Below are 19071 nucleotides of genomic sequence, written 5' to 3' on the forward strand. Positions count from 1 at the left end.
AGCTTCTGTTCAAGTTACAAAATTACCAATAACCTGTTAAATAGGTCTCTGCCTTTTGCTGGGCCCTAATCTCTCTTAATTCAAGGTCCCTTGGTTGACTCATATTTTACGCAAACTTTAAAAACCTTTCCCATCACCCTTTCCTGTATTTAAAGGATGAAGTGTCTCTCCTCCAAGTATACAGACTTATATGGCCCTTTAAGATTGTCTCTGTCCTTTACTATGCAAAGATGGGCATAATAAAAGACAGAAATGGTATGGACCTAACAGAAGCAGAAGATATTAAGAAAAGGTGGCAAGAATACACAGATGGACTATACAAAAAAGATCTTAATGACCCAGATACCCATGATGGTGTGATCACTCGCCTAGAGTCAGACATCCTGGAGTCTGAAGTCAAGTGGACCTTAGGAAGCATCACTACAAACAAAGCTAGTGGAGGTGATGGAATTCCAGCTGAGCTATTTCAAGTCCTAAATGATGATGCTGCCCTCAGTATGCCACCAAATTTGGAAAACTCAGCAGTGGTCACATTACTGGAAAAGGTCAGTTTTCATTTCAATCCCAAAGAAAGGCAGTTGCCAAAGAATGTTCAAACTACTACACAACTGCACTCATCTCACACACTAGCAAGTGAAGTGAAGTGAAGTGAAGCGAAGTGAAGTCGCTCAGTCGTGTCTAACTGTTTGCAATCCCATGGACTGTAGCCTACCAGGCTCCTCGGTCCATGGGATTTTCCAGGCAAGAGTTCTGGAGTGGGTTGCCATTTCCTCCAAGTCAGGCTTCAACAGTACGTGAACCGAGAACTTCCAGATGTTCAAGCTGGATTTAGAAAAGGCAGAGAGACCTGAGATCAGACCTGGATCATAGAAAAAGCGAGAGTTCCAGAAAAACATCTACTTCTGCTTTGTTGACTACGCCAAAACCTTTGACTGTGTGGATCACAACAAACTGTGGAAAATTCTTCAAGAGATGGGAATATCAGACCACCTGACCTGCCTCTTGAGAAATCTGTATGCAGGTCAGAAACAAGTTAGAACCAGACATGGAACAATGGACTGGTTCCAAGTTGGGAAAGGAGTAAGTCAAGGCTGTATATTGTCACCCTGCTTATTTAACTTCTATGCAGAGTACATCAGGAGAAATATTGGGCTGGAGGAAGCACAAGCTGGAATCAAGATTGCCAGGAGAAATATCAATAACTTCAGATATGCAGATGACACCACCCTTATGGCAGAAAGTGAAGAGGAACTAAAGAGCCTCTTGATGAAAGTGAAAGAGGAGGGTGGCTTAAATGGCTTAAAACACAACATTCAAAAAACTAAGATCATGGCATCTGGTCCCATCACTTCATGGCAAATAGGTGGGGAAACAATGGAAACAGTGACAGACTTTATTTCCTGGGCTCCAAAATCACTGCAGATGGTGACTGCGGCCATGAAATTAAAAGATGCTTGCTCCTTGGAAGAAAAGTTATGACCAACCTAGACAGCATATTAAAAAGCAGAAATATTATTTTGCCAACAAAGGCTGGTCTAGTCAAAGCTATGGTTTTTCCAGTCCATTCCATGTATGGATGTGAGAGTTGGACCATAAAGAAATCTGAGCACCTAAGAATTGATGCTTTTGAACTGTGATGTTGGAGAAGACTCTTGAGAGTCCCTTGAACAGCAAGGAGATCAAACCAGTAAGTCCTAAAGGAAATCAATCCTGAATATTCATTGGATGGACTGATCTTGAAGCTGAAGCTTTGGCCACGTGATGCAAAGAACTGACTCACTGGAAAAGACCCTGATTGCAGAGAAAGATTGAAGGCAGAAGGAGAAGGGGATGACAGAGGATGAGATGGTTGGATGGCATCACCGACTTGATGGACATGAGTTTGAGCAAGCTCCGAGAGTTGGTGATGGACAGGGAGGCCTGGCGTGCTGCAGTCCATGGGGTCACAAAGAGTCAGACATGACTGAGAGACTGAACTGAACTGAATTGAAGATTGTCTCACCCTCATTTATAGATTTTCTATCCTGCTCTCATCCCATATGGCCTGAGGCCAGATCCAGGGAGCACACTCCCCTGAGATCTGTTAGATCCAGATTGTTCCCTGAGCCACACACCTGCCCATTGGATATAAGAGCCCCTGTAGCATAAACTTCCAGTGCCCCAGATCTCCTTCTCTATTCAGGTTATTGGGGGTAGATCATCAATCTTGCTTCCCATCTGATCCTCCCTAGGGAGTTAAAATAATTTTTCCAGGGCCAGTGCCTCTATATAGTGAAAGATCCAGAGGAGAGATAGAAAACTCCACTTAGTAAATGCAAATCACTTTCAGAGATAATAATGGAATCAACATCATACCCCATAATAATACAACTAGAAAACCTCTCTTTGATAAAAATACACGGGTGGGAGGCGGTGCTCAGACCTCTACCTTAGGCAGTGAAACACTGTCAAGTGAAGCTGCACACCATCCAGTCTGTTAGTCATGAAGTTTTCATTAATTTGTGTTCTGGAGGCTTAAGCCTTTCAAATAAGCCCTTGTTTCAACCAAACATGATGTATTCTGAAGCCCACTTGCCATCCAATTTAGGCCAAAGACCTCACTAGCTTGCCTATCACCAACAAAACTGGTAAACTATGACCAACCTGGACAGCATATTAAAAAGCAGAGATGTTATTTTGCCAACAAAGGACCAGCTAGCCAGAGCTATGGTTTTTCCAGTAGTTGTGTACAGATGTGAGAGTTGGACCATAAAGAAGGCTGAGCACTGAAGAATTGATCATTTGGAACTGTGGTGTCAGAGAAGACTCTTGAGGGTCCCTTGGACAGCATGGAGATCAAACAAGTCAATCCTAAAGGAAATCAACCCTGAATATTCATTGGAAGAACTGGTGCTGAAGCTCCAATACTTTGGCCACCTGATGTGAAGAACAAACTCGTTGGGAACGACCCTGATGCTGGGAAAGATGGAGGGCAGGAGGAGAAGGGGGTGATAGAGGATGAGATGGTTGGATTGGCATCACCAACTCAATGGACATGAGTTTGAGCAAACTCTGGGAGATAGTGATGGACAGGGAAGTCCATGGGGTCACAAAGTGAGTCAGTCCCCACTTAGTGACTGAACAATATACCCTCCAACAATGTAGCCAGACCCCTCACCTTGACTCAAGAAATACACCAAATATTATTGTTACAAAAACACAACTCATATTTTAATACACTCTTTAGCCAGAATGTTTTTAGAGACCCCAGAAATTTCAGGTCTATTTTCTTAGCTGTGTGCTATGCTCAGTCGTGTCCAACTCTTGGCTGATCCTCTATAAATGGGGAACTTGGGGCTCTTTGTACTTCTTTTCCTCTTTTCTACTCTCATGATAAATTGTTTTCTATTAAGTTTAAGGCAAATTATGCCCAATCTCTAGAAGTCTTCTCTATTATTTAGGGGCCCTCAAATATACCCCAAAAATGGAACTCAAAACTAATATCCAAACATCAAAGAGTCGATTATAATAGAGTTTTTAAAAAAATGCTCTCTTGACCCAGTTTGAGGCCCTAATCAGGGGTTGGTCAGCTCCTCTTCTTAGGAATTCACTCTTAGGAGTGAATTCATTCTTAAGAGGCCTTTGAGGGCCTTTCAGAGTCCAAGCCACTTTATAACAGGTAGTTTAAGCAGAAAGAAACATTACTGTTTTTTTTTGGTGATGTTAAAAATGTACATTTAACTCTTATATAGGCCTATTTCTAGGTAAAGAAGAAGATTAACATTTTATACAGACTGTAGACTCTAGATTACAGCTTTCTGAGTTCCATGAGGTTTTTGTTCTTTTTCTCCAAATCTTTAGCCTAATAAACCTCCCTTTCCTCCACCTTTCTTCCGCTTTTACTTCTCATTTTCTAAGGACCAGTTCTCATATTATTATAAATCATCCCAGATACAGTGTAGCTTCCTCTTAGGGGAAAGGCAAGAAGCATGTTCAAAAGCAAATACCAATCCTTTCAACACTAGACAACCTCTTTAATTTTCTGTGTTTATCTTGCCTGGGAAATGCCATGGACAGAGGAGCCTGGGGGGCTACACTCCATGGGTTCCCAAAACAGTCAGACATGACTTAAGAGACTAAACAATAACAAATTCAAATTTTGCTTTATAAAGTGGAAATCAGCCTGCAGGAGCATTCAGCTCTCACCAATGACCATTTCGATTTGATTCCAGTAAATTATTAGTTGCTTTTGATACTTTGAACTTCCTTGTGTTAAGTGTGATTGTTTAATGGCTTTGTCTAATATTTACAACTCCATTCATTGGAAACCCAGTAGGCATCAATTCATTCAGATTTAATTAGGATATTTAAAGTGTGTTGTGTCCCGACTGTTTGCAACCCCATGGACTGCAGCACGCCAGGCTCCTCTGTCCTTCACTATCTCCTGGAGTTTGCTCAAATTCATGTCCATTTAAAGTGTAGGATGATGTAATATTGCATATCAACTATACTCCAGTTCAAAAGAAAGGGGGAAAAGTAAGAATAATAAGGACAAATGCTCTTATCAGCAGATTTTGATTTGAAATTAAGCTGCTCCTCATATAGACAGAGGTGGCACCCCTAGGGTTATTTATTTAAGCATAACTCTGTAGAACAATTCCAGGAGGCCAGTTTAATCATAATAATTACTGAGAAAATGTCCACGTTGAAAATAAATAAATAGTGTAGGATGCTAGTGAAGTGGAATTTTATTTTATTTTGCTACTCCACATGGTATGTAGGATCTTAATTCCCCAACCAGGGATAGCACCTGTTCGCCCTGCAGTGGAAGTGAGCAGTGTTAACCACTGGAACTGGGATTTTATTTTTTTTAATTAATAAATGAATACCAAATTTAAAGCAAAGAGTTTGAAGCACCCTTCACCATATCCTGCGACTGTCAGTGAAGAAGCGCAAGACCCATTCACACGAACCCACCTCCCTAGATTTACAAGAGAGAGAAAATCTAACCACTTTCAACCACCCTGTAAAATTACCAAGAAATAAAATAAAGTTCAAAGTAGGTTAGATGCTCTGTGTGCCCAATGTTGTGTTGTTTTTCTTTCGGAGGGGAAGTTCAGGTTCACTCTTGCTTAGTAGACATGAATGAAAGTAACAGGAGGGGCACAGCGTTACTTCCTCTCATTAAAATTCTTGCTGAGTTTGTTGTCTGGCCAACAACAAACTTAATTTAAACCGTCACTTCAGTAAGCAGAAGTGGAAATGATGCTGGCAAGAGAAACTGCGTCTTTCACTTTATTATTTTTGTGGTTTTAAAATTTATTTTATTTGCTTTATTATTTTTGGCTGCACAGGGTCTTCACTGCTGCACTCAGGCTTTCTCCAGTCGCAGTGCTTGGGCTTCTCATTGTGATGCTTTTCTTGTTGCGGAGCACAGGCTAGACTCAGGAGTTGTGGTGCACAGGCTTAGTTGCCCCACGGCATGTGGGATCTTCCTGGACCAGGGATTGAACCCATGTGCCCTGCATTGCAAGGTAGCTCTTAACCACTGGCCCACCAGGGAAGCCATATGCGCCTGTACTTTAGAGAAAGAGTTCACAAAGAAAAAGCAATGCCTTCTGGAATTTCAGACAACTCAGAGCAGGATTAATGTCCTTTCTGAACAGTGGTTGTGAAAGGAGACCAGTGAGCATAGTTCAAACTGACTGTCATCTGATGCTTTGAGGGAAATATAACTGTTTATCTAGGTCCATAATACACTGAGCACATAATAAACTGATGGGAAGTTTTTTGTTTTGCAATCATCATTAACATACAATATTATATTAATTTCAGGTATACAACATAGTGATTCAGTATCTTTATGCATTTTGATCACAGTAAGTCAAATTATAATCTGTAACCATGCAACCTTGTTCTCATATTATTGACTCTATTCCCTATCCATTACAGACTGGTGACTTACTTATTCTGTAGCTGGAAGTTTGTGCCTCATCTGTTCTCCCGCCCACCCCCTCTGGTAACCACCAATTTGTTCACTGCATCTGTGAGTCTGTTTTTGTTTTGTTTTGCTTATTTCAAATCCACGTATGGACATATATCACAGTTTTAATTACCTTAAAAGGGGGAAAATAAAGTTTTTCACTGTAGCACCTACCACCATAATAGATAAAGAAGTTAATGCATAATTAAGAAACATACACTGGAGAGAAATTAACCTGTGTTGTTTTTAGAAGCCAGCATGAACTGAGGACTATTCATATCTCGATGGGAACTGGTATTATGCCTAAACTGATCATTGCATTATGAGATCACCATAAAAATTATTTTGGGAAGCCATTTGTTAGTTTAGCCAACAGTATAGAAAGCCTGATATGTACAAGAAGTTATAAGGCATAAGATATGGGTGTGTTGGATTATGGAAGGAATGAATTTTATGTAATGATGTCTAACATATCACTACAATTTTTTTGATTTAGTACATCACATTATTTATGTTTGTTCTTCTGGAATTGTTGGGGCAGCACTTGTGGGGACAACTCATCCCTGCCCACTGGGGCATCAGCTGGAGTCACTCAGCTGGGATTGGAAGATCTGCTCCCAATATGGCATACTCAATGGCTATCTTCTGGTTGCTCCGTTGGAGATACCGGCCAGACCCTCACTTCTCCTCCCTGTTGCCTTGCACAAGGCTAGGCTGGGCTTCTCGCCGGGTGGCCACTGGGTTCTGAAAGGAAGCGGGAAAGTCCTCATGTGCCAATGCTTATCCAGTCTTGGCTAGCTGCCTGCTCCTGTAGGCCAAAGCTAGTCACGTGGTCAAATCCAGGGTCAATATGGAGACCACTCAAGGGTCTGAATACTGAAGGGCAGCCTGGTCCATTGGAGCCGGCAGTGTTAACCTACCATGGAAGAGTGACCGGAGAGTCACACACAAACACATCCTGTCCTGCCTTCGGGGGCTCACAGAGAAGAAACCTTCGGAATACTGGGAATGTTTGACTGCACATCCCAGTGCGTAGATATAGTGGATAAATTGTTTACTCAGGTCAATTATCTGCTTATGCTATTATAACATAGATGTGACAACAGAGGCTCAGAAAAATGTAGCCACAAGGTGGTACTCCCGATGCTGGAGCCCAGGAAAGGGCATTTTGCATCTGAAACAAATGTATTTCTTGCTCTCATTTCTGCAGTCAAGTCAAGCTAGCGACAGGTTTCACCTGTTCCAGGCTCTTTTCTTCCCTCGTTTGTATAAAGCATTGCAGCAGCTTGCAGTATGTCCTCAGGCAAAGCCCTCTTCTTGCGGTGTTTCATTTTCCTCCTTTCTCAAACGGAGAAGTTGGATTCAGTGATCTCTACAGTTCCTGCTGATTGTTATATTTTACTATATAACATGATAGTGAGAAATGGAAAATTTCCTGCTGTATCAGTAAACAAGGATGTCACAGTTATCAGCGATTGCAGCCTTCCAACCTGAGCTGTTCAGCCCTGAGGGAACTCAGGAAGGAAAGAATACCTGCCATTTAGCAGCCATCTGACTATAGCCACTCTCCACAGTGAGCTCTGAGGAAATTCAAGATGTGAAAACATAAGATACTGGCCCCAGATAGCTAAGGTGTACATCAAAGGAATGATTTCAGTGAAACCAGACTCTTGCATCTTCCTATAGGTAAAAAGGTGCTAAATTCCAGTCCTGTCTGACTCTTTGTGACCCCATGGACTGTAGCCCACCAGGCTCCTCTCCTATGGAGTTCTCCAGGCAAGAATACTGGAGTGGGTTGCCATTCCCTTCTCCAGGGGATCTTCCCAGCCCAGGGTTCTCCTGCACTGCAAGCGGATTCTTTACCATCTGAGCCAGCAGGGAAGTCCTGAGAAACCAGGAAGTCTGGTTTCTTTAATTAGTGATTGAATTGATACTCCTGACTACCTGCACTTGGTTGGAAAACTCTGATATATCCTAGTTCCTCCTCTTGCCTCCTCTGAATAGTTTCTCAGAGCTATCTAAAATGCTATCTCCCGGGCTGCATTTCTCATTTTACCCCCAAGCAAACTTACTTACCCCCAACTCTAAAAAAAAAAATTGAGTAATTAAAAAAAAAAAAAAGTATATCATGTTACATTAACAATGAAAAAAATGTATTCCTTTTTTGACAAGCATATTCCTTACACTAGGTGAAGTCAGTAAGCTAATTGATAACTAAATAGTGAATCTGAATTTTCTCTGGATGTGTCTATTTGTTCCCTAACAAAGTCTGACCATGTAAAGTGGAACAGAATGAGTTAGGACTGGCTCGTGGCTTTGCCAAAGCCAGCTTTTCCTCTACTGTGAAACTTGGTCTCTTTGATCAAAAGATTAATTTCTACATTATTTGCCTTACAAGGTTGCTGGAAAGATAAAGTGAGATAAGAGAAGTGAAAGTACTTAGCTCTAATTAGGGACTGAGGGTTTTTTCTGTTCCTCTAATCACATTCTACTAGATTTCTGACAGCCATGCATCAGACTTCAGTTTGAAAAAAAAAAAAATAGAGGAATTCACTCCCAGTCGTATATTCATCAACCTCTAGAGTATTAGCTCTGCTCATATCAAAGGGTGAAGTCTTAATTCTTTCAACATTCTCTGTCACTGTGTCTGTGACCCTTTTAATAAAACCGAAGGGACTGTAAGGAAAAAGAAGACATTTTTAAGAAGCAATACAAAACACTTCTGAGACTGTGATGTTTTTCTTTTGAACGTACCAAGTAGAAAAGCTGTCTTTTTTTTTTTTTAAACTTTAGTTTCACTTTCAAAATTGCGGCACATTCCCCAGATGAAAACGAACTGGATTTGGACTAATGAAAAAAGGAAAAACGGTCAGCTGTTGTCACAGTAAGTGAAGGTATATTTTTTACATTCTTACTGGGATAGGAGCTCTCATGTTGGATAAAGCTAGAATCATGTTGGTTTTAACATTCTTTGGTCTTTATTTGATCTGGTGCTTGAAATGGAGTCAGAATCATTCAACAAGGAGAACAGAGGAAAGGAGAGGGTGAAGGAGTAGGGAGAAGTGTATGGTAACACAGAGGCCAACTGACATCAGCAATTTCTAATTAACATGATGAAACATTTTGTGTGGTATTCTTTTTCTTTGTGATGTTCTGTAGTGGGAAAGCACGCTGAGGAGGTGATAGAAATCATTCTGCAACTGCCTTCTTAAAACCAACAAACAAAAAAATCACATCTTTTCTTAAAGTGACAAAGCCCTCTGAGCTTTAAAGAACTTATCTCCTTTTCTCAGTTTTGTTGGCTGGAGAGGAGATAGGGGCTGACATTCTGTAGTGAATCTGACTATGAGAAAACATTCAGGCTTTCCTAGGAGAAAGCAAACAGCTTTCTTTGGCCTAAAAAGGAAAACGGAAGACGATGAGACATGGAATAACGTCCAGAAGTGTAGAAAGGTCAGAAATGAGTAAATGTGGGTTGATAAGCCTTGAGAAGTACTGGTTTGGGGAAATTGTCTCCAAATCTTCAAGTAGGATTACATGTTAGTGTGTGTCTGCATAAATTTAGGGGGAAATGTTGTGAATTTACAAACCAAACTGTATAAGCCAAACTATAAATAAGGATTAAGCAGCCTGGCTCCAGACGCCATGTCCCAAACATTATTGTCTTTCACTTGGAAAAAGAAATGTATAATCCTAGGTTTTCCAAAATTGCAAGGCTCAGTGAATCTACTTTTCATCTCTTTCAGCCTTTCTTTGTTTCCATTACATCTCATGAAACATCAGCTCTTCACTCTCATCTCATTCTCTCGCTGTGTTTTTGTTTGTTTTACTGAAGTACATTCTAGAATTAAAGTCCTTTATGGAGGTTGCTTAGTTATAAACTTACTGAGTCTGTGGGTATCTCAAAATGCTTTTTCCCCTTATCTTTAATTGTTCAGCCTGACATGAAATTTGAGGTTTAAAATTATTCCCTGTGAATGTTTTGAAAGCTTATCACTATTGTTTTCTAGTGACTTAAGTTGCTGGTGAAAAGCTTTGTAGCAATCAGGATCTCTTTCCTGTGGAAGTAATGGATCATATGTTCTCCTTAGAGAGTTTTAGGATGTTTTTGGTGAGTGATCACTGAAGTTTCATAAGTGTATGTGTATTTTTCCTTTTTCACTCACCCTGCCTGGCATTTGGGGAGTCTTTTCTAGCAGATGAAGTGTTATCTTCAGATCTGGGAATGTCTTTCAGTCCTTACATGTTTTATAAATGGCTTAATCCTTCTCAGTAATTCTGATCTCTAGCTGTTGCCCTTCTAGAAGCGGTAAATGTCACCTAGACAAGGAGGGGAGTGTATTTGGGGGACTGTGCCTATAAACTGGTAAATAGAGGTCCTACCCGTATGGTACTAGGAGAAGAGTTTTAGGAATAGGTTTTAAAGTGAGAAATGTAACAATAGATTAAATGAAATAAAAAATAACAAGAAATGCGAAGAGGATGAGGAAAGTGTATAATTAAGTTCCCTATTTTTGGGGGGGTGGGAAGAAACTACTAAAGTCTGGAAATAAAGAAATAGAAACATAAGCATATCATTCAGGTTTGTGTAAGTGACCATGAGAATTAAAAGTAGAAGCTGTTAAGAGGTTTACCTTGGAAGGTTGCAATTGTGCTGTGTGCTGTGCTTAGTCGCTCAGTGGTGTCCAACGCCTTGTGACCCCATGGACTGTAGCCCGCCAGGCTCCTCTGTCCATGGGGATTCTCCAGGCAAGGATACTGGAGTGGGGTGCCATGCCCTCCTCCAGGAGATCTTCTCGACCCAGGAATCAAACCCAGGTCTCTCGCATTGCAGGCAGGTTCTTCACCACTGAGTCACCAGGGGAAGGGGAGAGTTTGTGGGTTCCATTTGTGACTCTTTTGTGCTGATTCAGTCCACCTGATGTATTGCTTGTTAAAACATACTTGTTTATCATAAACGTTATGAGTATCAAGAAGACACATAGTCACATTTGGTTGCATATTATTGCAAGGAATAAACCAATGAATATGAAAACGTAGGTTATTAATGCTGTCCATTATTGCTATGCTTTTCTTTATAAGGCAAAATCATGAGCAGGCCTTTGCCTTATCATATCTACTTCTTTTCGGGACTGTTGACCTGTTGGATATTATGTACATCTTCGGCCAACAAATGTACTGTTAGACATGAAGCAGCCGATTGCAGTCATCTGAAGTTGACTCAAATACCTGATGACCTCCCAACAAACATAACTGTGTTGAATCTTACCCATAATCAACTCCGAAGATTGCCAGCTGCCAATTTTACAAGATACAGCCAACTTACTATCTTGGATGGGGGATTTAACTCCATCTCAAAGCTGGAGCCAGAACTGTGTCAAAGTCTCCCTTGGTTGGAAATTTTGAACCTCCAACACAATGAGATATCTCAGCTTTCTGATAAAACCTTTATCTTCTGCATGAATTTGACTGAACTCCATCTAATGTCCAACGCAATCCAAAAAATTAAAAATGATCCCTTTAAAAACCTGAAGGTAAGAAGGAAATGAACATTTTCATGTAAGAAATGAAATATATATTATCAAATATTGTTTTCAAGTCATTTATGCATCATTAGACTTCGTAGCTATCAAGGTGAAGACTTCTCATTCTTCACCTAAATGGTAAGAGGGGTACCCCACACTCAAATATGGCAGTTATGATTGGAAATATTTTCAAAAAGAGCAAATACTGCCGTAAGTCAGTTTCGATCTTAAATTATAAAGAACTCTTCTCTCTGGCATCCTTCCACTTGAGACAGAACTTAGATTCAAGACATGGAGATCAGAGATGAATCAGAATATCCCATGATGAAAGGCAAATAAACTCTTAGTACTGCTGATTTAGTACCTGCAGGGATGAAAAAGAGTCGAGTCCAAAATCTGATTTAAATAAAGTTAACAAATTGATGCATTACAAAGCAAATTGTTCAACTAAAAATTATCTCCTTTTGATTTATGAAATCTTCTACAGTATTGCTTTTCCAATGGCTACCATCTTTTTCTTGTCAGCACTTTGCTTGAATTGTAAATCCATGCAAAATGTATGCTAAATCTGAGGCAGTTATTAAGTGCTTTTTTATATCAAGGTTATTTTCAGAACTCTTTGTTTTCTTCATTTTGTGGGCTAACAAAAAAACAGCATGCCTTGGCCTTAGATACCAAGAATAATGAACACATTTAATATACTTAGACATATTTATAAAATGATTCATTGGATAGCTGGGGATTTGAAATGCTTTCTTGTTGTGCCTGATGTTGATGTGGGTGAAATGTCTTTGGACCCAAAGACCTCAAAATCTGGTTAATTTCTGGCAAGATGTTATTTTTATTTTTAAAACATAAATTGACAGCTTATGCTATTAATAGACATTACATAAGACTTTGCCCTAACATGTATCAGCTTTTCCTTATGTTTTACCTGAGTGGAAGTTTACATATTCAAAAGTAGCATGAAATGGTAAAACATCCCAAAGCACAGACAAAACAAATAAAAATTAGTATTCTGTACTAGTCAGGATGCAAAATTTACACAATCACCAATATTTCTCAATATAAAAATCCTTTTAAAATTTCATGGCCAGTAACATTCTCTTCATGCTTCTTAAGATGCTGTTTCTTCAACTTTTTTCCTGTTGTTTAGATTCAAGACTAATGCATGAGTATATGTTTGATAAGCCACATGAATATTTCCTATATCATAAATGAAAGCTTATTATAAATAAGTAAAATGCTTATTATGAATATTCTTTACACCATGACAAATAAAACTTGTCCTTATATTTTGGAAGAGAAGTAAATTCTTTGAATTAAGAAATTCATCTTTGTAGCAATGGTGTTTTCAGTAGCAATCAGGATTTCTTACTACGCCTACAGTCAGTTTTCTAGAGAATAATTGAGATGTGCTATTTTGCTGGCCAGTTATTTCTAAAATTCATGTACATTTAGAAGAACCATTTTTGATGCCAAGACTATAACTTACATACATATTTTTTTTCTCCTCAGAATTTAATCAAATTAGACCTCTCTCATAATGGTTTATCATCTACGAAATTAGGAACTCAGCTCCAACTGGAGAACCTCCAAGAGCTTCTATTATCAAATAACAAAATTTCTTCACTAACACCAGAAGAACTTGATTTCCTTGGCAATTCTTCTTTAAAAAGATTAGAGTTGTCATCAAATCAAATCAAAGAGGTAAGGTAAAAATTCTTGTGTTGTACTTTTCAGTGTGGGCAGACCCTAATTGTCTCATATGGATGAGAATCTAAAGCTAGAGATGAGAAAGGGATGATAACCTTTGTCACGTTTTCCAGAAATCCTCCACACATACTGCTTTGGGCCATTGACATCAGCCTCACGAGAAAGTGAGTTTGATAGCTATTAGAATCTAGAATCTGGGGCTGTGCTGTCAAAAAGAAATGGAGGGCCCACTACAGACCAGAAATTTGGCCTTGGGGAACTTACATACTTTTCTTGGTCTAGTTTCCTTGCCTATAAAGTGGAAATAATGCTACCTATTGTACAGAAGTCCTGGAAAAATTAATAATAGTATGATGGTTAAGAGCACAGACTTTAGAGTTGGGTTAGCTGACTCCCTGTCTGGGCTTTATTTGCTAACAATTATGTAATCAGGCAAATGATTCAAGTTCCGTCTGCTTCAGTTCCCTAGATCTGAAACGGATATAGTAATTACACTTCCCCATAGGGTTGTGTGGGGAAGAATTTAGCACAGTTTCTGGCATGTAGGAAGTTCTCGATAAATGATAACTTGCATTATATTTTTACAAACATCTTTCTATAAAGGAGTAAACCTAACCTTTTTGGGGGGGGGTCTATGACCATCAATTTGGTAATTATTTTTGCATACAGGTATGTCTGTATTTTATTCCTTTACAAGCCAAGAAGAAGAGTATCAGGAATTCTAAGCAAAATCAAATGTTTTAAGGCTATGTTGATTTTTGGATAAAAAAAGAGACTGTGAATGAAATTATCCTGAGATAATAATTAAATATCTTACGCAAGCTACTCATGTTCATTTTGAACAGCATTTTTTGGTTTAGAACATTTATTGTAGAAATATATAAATAAATAAGTGTAAAATATGTGAAGTAATGAGGAAAAAAAAATCATCCCAAACCCCACGATCCAAGGCAACCAGTGTTAGAATTTGCGTATGTTTGTATCCAGCTTTTCTCCACGTAATAAAAGAAATAACAACAGCAACTGAAATTCATACAGTACTTATGTGTCAGGCATTGTGACAAGTTCTGTTTTATTAACTTTATTTTGTATTGGGATATAGCTGATTAACAATGTTGTGATAGTTTCAGGTGATTAGCAAGGGAATACAGCCTAATTTTATACAGTTCTGTAACTAACATGCTTATCATGGTATTACACAGGAGTAAATTGAGGGACTTCCCCCAGTGATCCAGTCGCTAAGAGGCAACACTCTCAGTGCAAGGGGCCCAGATTTGATCTTTGGTCAAGGAACTAGATTCCACATGATGCAACTAAGAGTTTGCATGCCAGAACTAAGTCCTGGCACAGCCAAATAAATAAATAACTTTAAAAAAGAAAAGAGTAAATTGAGATGAGGTAAAGTTAAGGAACTTACCCAGAATCTCAGGTGATGGGCTGGTGACTGAGCTGGGTTTCTAGAAGTGTTAGACCAGGGCATGTACTCTTCCCAGCTGTGCTGTGTTGCTTCTCTGAGGATGCTTCTCTGCCTTTTAAAATTAATACCATGTCATGAGTATCCTCCATGTCATTAAGAGTCATTCAAAAACTTAATTTTAGTGACAGCAAAATAACCCTATCATATAGATTTACCTTAATTAATCTGACCCTTAATTAATTAAAGACCTTGATGCTGGGAAAGATTGAGGGCAGGAGGAGAGGGGGACGACAGAGGATGAGATGGCTGGATGGCATCACTGACTCAATGGACATGGTTTTGCGTGGACTCCAGGAGTTGGTGATGGACAGGGAGGCCTGGCGTGCTGCGGTTCTTTGTGCTGGGGTTGCAAAGAGTCGGACACGACTGAGCGACTGAACTAAATCTAATCAGTTTCCTGTTTTGTATTTTGACTCACTTATGATAAAGCACACTTTCTTCCCCGTCTTTGTTATTTCTTCCATTAGCCCTAAGGTCACAGAAGTGACAAGTTAGAAACCAGAGCCTCTTTGCTCTCCCGGTAGACTTGATCTATCCTCTCTGGATTCCTTCTCTCCTGCCTTCTGCCCTCTTGTTCCAGCACTGAGTCCCAGGGCAGCCAAAGCTCCCAGTGAGGAACTGGGGGGCAGAGCAGAAGGCAGATGGAAACAGGATAATAAAATAGTCAGGAGAAACCTTGGTGGAAAAACAGAGAGTGTCACTGGAGTTCAGAGTCACAGAAGGGAAAGTGCGTGTCAGTGAACACTTTGGTCAATGGGTGGTAATAAAGTCCATTCATTCATTCCAGAATGTTCACTGAGAGCAGTGATCACCAAGACAGAAACAGCATCTACCCCAGAACTTACTTTGCAAAGAGTTTACTAATTACAGTTATTATACACAGTGTGGTGAAGTAAAAGTACTAAGTGTGCGTTAGCCACTCAGTCGTGTCCAACTATTTGTAAACCCTTGGACTGTAGCCCGCCGCCATTCTCTTCTCCAGGGGATCTTCCCCACCCAGGGATCAAACCTAGGTCTCTCACATTGCAGGCAGATTCTTTACTGTCTGAACCACCAGGGACGCCACTTAACCTAGTCTGGGAGATCAGGGAAGACCCTCTGAAGAAGCGGCATGGAGGCCAAGATGTGGGTGCTGAGCAGTGGCCAGTGACCAGCGAAGTATAGGCTGGAGCAGGAGGCGGGTGACCCAGGCACAGAGGAAGAAGCTAGGAGAGAGAGGGATGGAGAGAAAGCCCGGAGGAGGTGGTGAGAGAGGAAAGGAAATTGAGTAAAGAACTGTGCCTGTTTTGCAAGGGTCATACAGACTCTACTGTGTTTTGACTATTAACCTCTTCTTCCATCCCACCCTTAGTTCTCTCCTGGGTGTTTTCATGCCATTGGAAAATTATCTGGCCTCTCTCTGAACAATGCCAACCTGAGCCCCAGTCTCACAGAGAAGCTCTGCTTGGAATTGTCAAATACAAGCATTGAGAATCTGTCCCTGAGCAGCAACCAGCTGGACACAATCAGCCACACGACCTTCAGTGGACTGAAACAGACGAATCTCACCACGCTGGACCTTTCCCGTAACTCCTTACGTGTGATGGGTAATGACTCCTTTGCCTGGCTTCCACATCTCGAGTACCTCTCTCTGGAGTATAACAACATAGAGCATTTGTCTTCTCGCTCTTTTTATGGGCTTTCCAGCTTGAGACACCTGAACTTGAGACGGTCTTTTACTAGACAAAGCATTTCACTGACTTCGCTCCCCAAGATTGACGATTTTTCCTTTCAGTGGCTAAAATGTTTGGAGTACCTCAACATGGAAGATAACAACTTTCCAGGCATAAAAAGAAATACTTTCACGGGATTGGTGAGGCTGAAAATTTTAAGTCTATCCAACTCCTTCTCAAGTTTGCGGACTTTAACAAATGAGACATTTCTATCACTCGCTAGTTCTCCTCTGCTCCTACTCAACCTAACCAAAAATAAAATCTCAAAAATTCAGAGTGGTGCTTTTTCTTGGTTGGGGCACCTGGAGGTCCTTGACCTCGGCCTTAATGAAATTGGGCAAGAACTCACAGGCCAGGAATGGAGAGGCCTAGACAATATTGTCGAAATCTACCTTTCCTACAACAAATACCTAGAGCTGACCACCAACTCTTTCACCTCAGTTCCAAGCCTTCAAAGACTGATGCTTCGAAGGGTAGCCCTGAGAAATGTGGATAGCTCCCCTTCACCTTTTCACCCTCTTCCGAACCTGGTCATTCTGGATCTAAGCAACAACAACATAGCCAACATAAATGATGAATTGTTGAAGGGTCTTGAGAAACTAGAAATTCTGGATTTGCAGCATAACAACTTAGCTCGGCTCTGGAAGCATGCCAACCCTGGCGGCCCTGTTCAGTTTCTGAAGGGCCTTTCTCGCCTCCACATCCTTAACTTAGAGTCTAATGGCTTTGATGAGATCCCAGTGGAAGCCTTCAAGGACTTACGTGAATTGAAGAGTATTGATTTAGGAATGAATAATTTAAATATCCTTCCACGATCTGTCTTTGATAATCAAGTGTCACTAAAGTCATTAAGCCTTCAGAAGAACCTCATAACATCTGTTGAAAAGACTGTTTTTGGGCTAGCGTTCAGGAACCTGAGTTATTTAGATATGCGTTTTAATCCTTTTGACTGTACCTGTGAAAGCATCGCCTGGTTTGTTAATTGGATTAATAGTACCCACACCAACATCTCTGAGCTGTCGAACCATTACCTCTGCAACACTCCGCCTCAATACCATGGTTCCCCAGTAATGCTTTTCGATGTATCGCCCTGCAAAGACAGTGCCCCATTTGAACTCCTTTTCATGATTAACACCAATATCCTTTTGATTTTTATCTTTATTGTACTGCTCATCCATTTTGAAGGCTGGAGGATATCTTTTTATTGGAATGTTTCAGTGCATCGAGTTCTCGGTTTCAAAGAAATAGACAAAGCAGAGCAGTTTGAATATGCAGCGTATATAATTCATGCCTATAAAGACAGAGATTGGGTCTGGAAGCACTTCTCCCCAATGGAGGAAGAAGATCATACTCTCAGATTTTGTCTGGAAGAAAGGGACTTTGAGGCAGGTGTCCTTGAACTTGAAGCAATTGTGAACAGCATCAGAAGGAGCAGAAAAATTATTTTCGTTATAACACAGAATCTATTGAAAGATCCATTATGCAAAAGGTAGGTGAACACTATGACATTTGAAATGTATTCTTATCTTTAAACTGAGCTTTTATTTTATTGATTTGGCTGTGTCCAGTTTTAGTTGTTGCACTTGGGATTGTCCATGCATTAAAGGGGTCCATCGACTCTCTAGGTGGCCTGTGGGCTCAGCAGTTGATGGCATGTGGGCCTAGTTTCTCCGCAGCACGTGGGATCCTAGCTCCCCTGTGCGTGCTTGTTCAGTCACTTCAGGCATGTGCGACTCTTTAGTTCCCCCACCAGGGATCAAACCCATGTCCACTGCATTGGCAGGTGGAGTCTTTACCGCTGAGCCACCAGGGAAGCCTCTGAACCACCAGAAAGAAAGTGATGGTCGCTCAGTCGGATCCGACCATTTGCGACCCCGTGGACTCTACAGTCCATGGAATTCTCCAGGCCAGAATTCTGGAGTGGGTAGCTGTTCCCTTCTCCAGGGGATCTTCCCAACCCAGGGATCAAACCCAGGTGTCCCATATTACAGGCGGATTCTTTACCAGTTGAGTCCTTAAGGAAGCCCCTGAACCATCAGGAAAGCCCCTGAATCAAGCTTTTAAATATTACTAACGTTATTACTCACAACTCAAAGTATTTTAAAAATAAAATTAAGAAGAAACATAACCTGGGTTTTAGTGACAAGACTAAAGTTAATTACAAGGAGAATGTTAGATTTTAGAGTGTTGGGCTGTTAAAAACTGTGTATTGATATATGACTTAATAATGTTTTTAACTTAGATTCAAGGTTCACCATGCAGTTCAGCAAGCTATTGAACAAAATCTGGATTCCATTATATTGATCTTTCTTGAGGAGATTCCGGATTATAAACTGAACCACGCACTCTGTTTGCGAAGAGGGATGTTTAAATCTCATTGCATCTTGAACTGGCCGGTTCAGAAAGAACGGGTAAATGCTTTTCATCATAAATTGAAAGTAGCACTTGGATCCAGAAATTCAGTACATTAAATTTATTTAAAGACTAAATTAAAGGAGTAAGTTCCAAATTTTAAAAAGTTCCATAGTAAATTTACATTTTCCTTGACAATAACATAAATCTGTTCATTCATATTCATAAGTAAGAATATCACCACTATGTCTCTTCTATGGAAATATGTCTCCCTATTTCAGGCCTTTTATTACCAATTGACATAATCTGACCCAAAATAAACATATA

The 19071-nt window shown here is 40.2% G+C and overlaps 1 protein-coding gene across 1 annotated transcript; it reads left to right on the forward strand.

The window, feature by feature from the left end:
• Positions 1-8796: 8796 nt before the first annotated feature.
• TLR3 (toll like receptor 3) lies at positions 8797-18863 on the forward strand. The gene is made up of 5 exons (XM_052661497.1): positions 8797-8846; positions 11045-11496; positions 13006-13197; positions 16032-17881; positions 18635-18863. Exons 1-5 carry the CDS (start codon positions 8813-8815, stop codon positions 18861-18863), a joined length of 2757 nt encoding a protein of 918 aa, XP_052517457.1. The 5' UTR covers positions 8797-8812.
• The last annotated feature ends 208 nt before the right edge of the window (positions 18864-19071 follow it).

Source organism: Budorcas taxicolor, chromosome 24, assembly GCF_023091745.1.
Source record: "Budorcas taxicolor isolate Tak-1 chromosome 24, Takin1.1, whole genome shotgun sequence".
NCBI lineage: Eukaryota > Metazoa > Chordata > Mammalia > Artiodactyla > Bovidae > Budorcas > Budorcas taxicolor.

Coding starts and splice junctions, on each gene's coding strand:
- TLR3 (XM_052661497.1), top strand. CDS start 8,813: ATGAAAAAAGGAAAAACGGTCAGCTGTTGTCACA. Junction 8,847..11,044: donor AACGGTCAGCTGTTGTCACA/GTAAGTGAAGGT, acceptor TTTCTTTATAAG/GCAAAATCATGAGCAGGCCT. Junction 17,882..18,634: donor AAAGATCCATTATGCAAAAG/GTAGGTGAACAC, acceptor TTTTTAACTTAG/ATTCAAGGTTCACCATGCAG.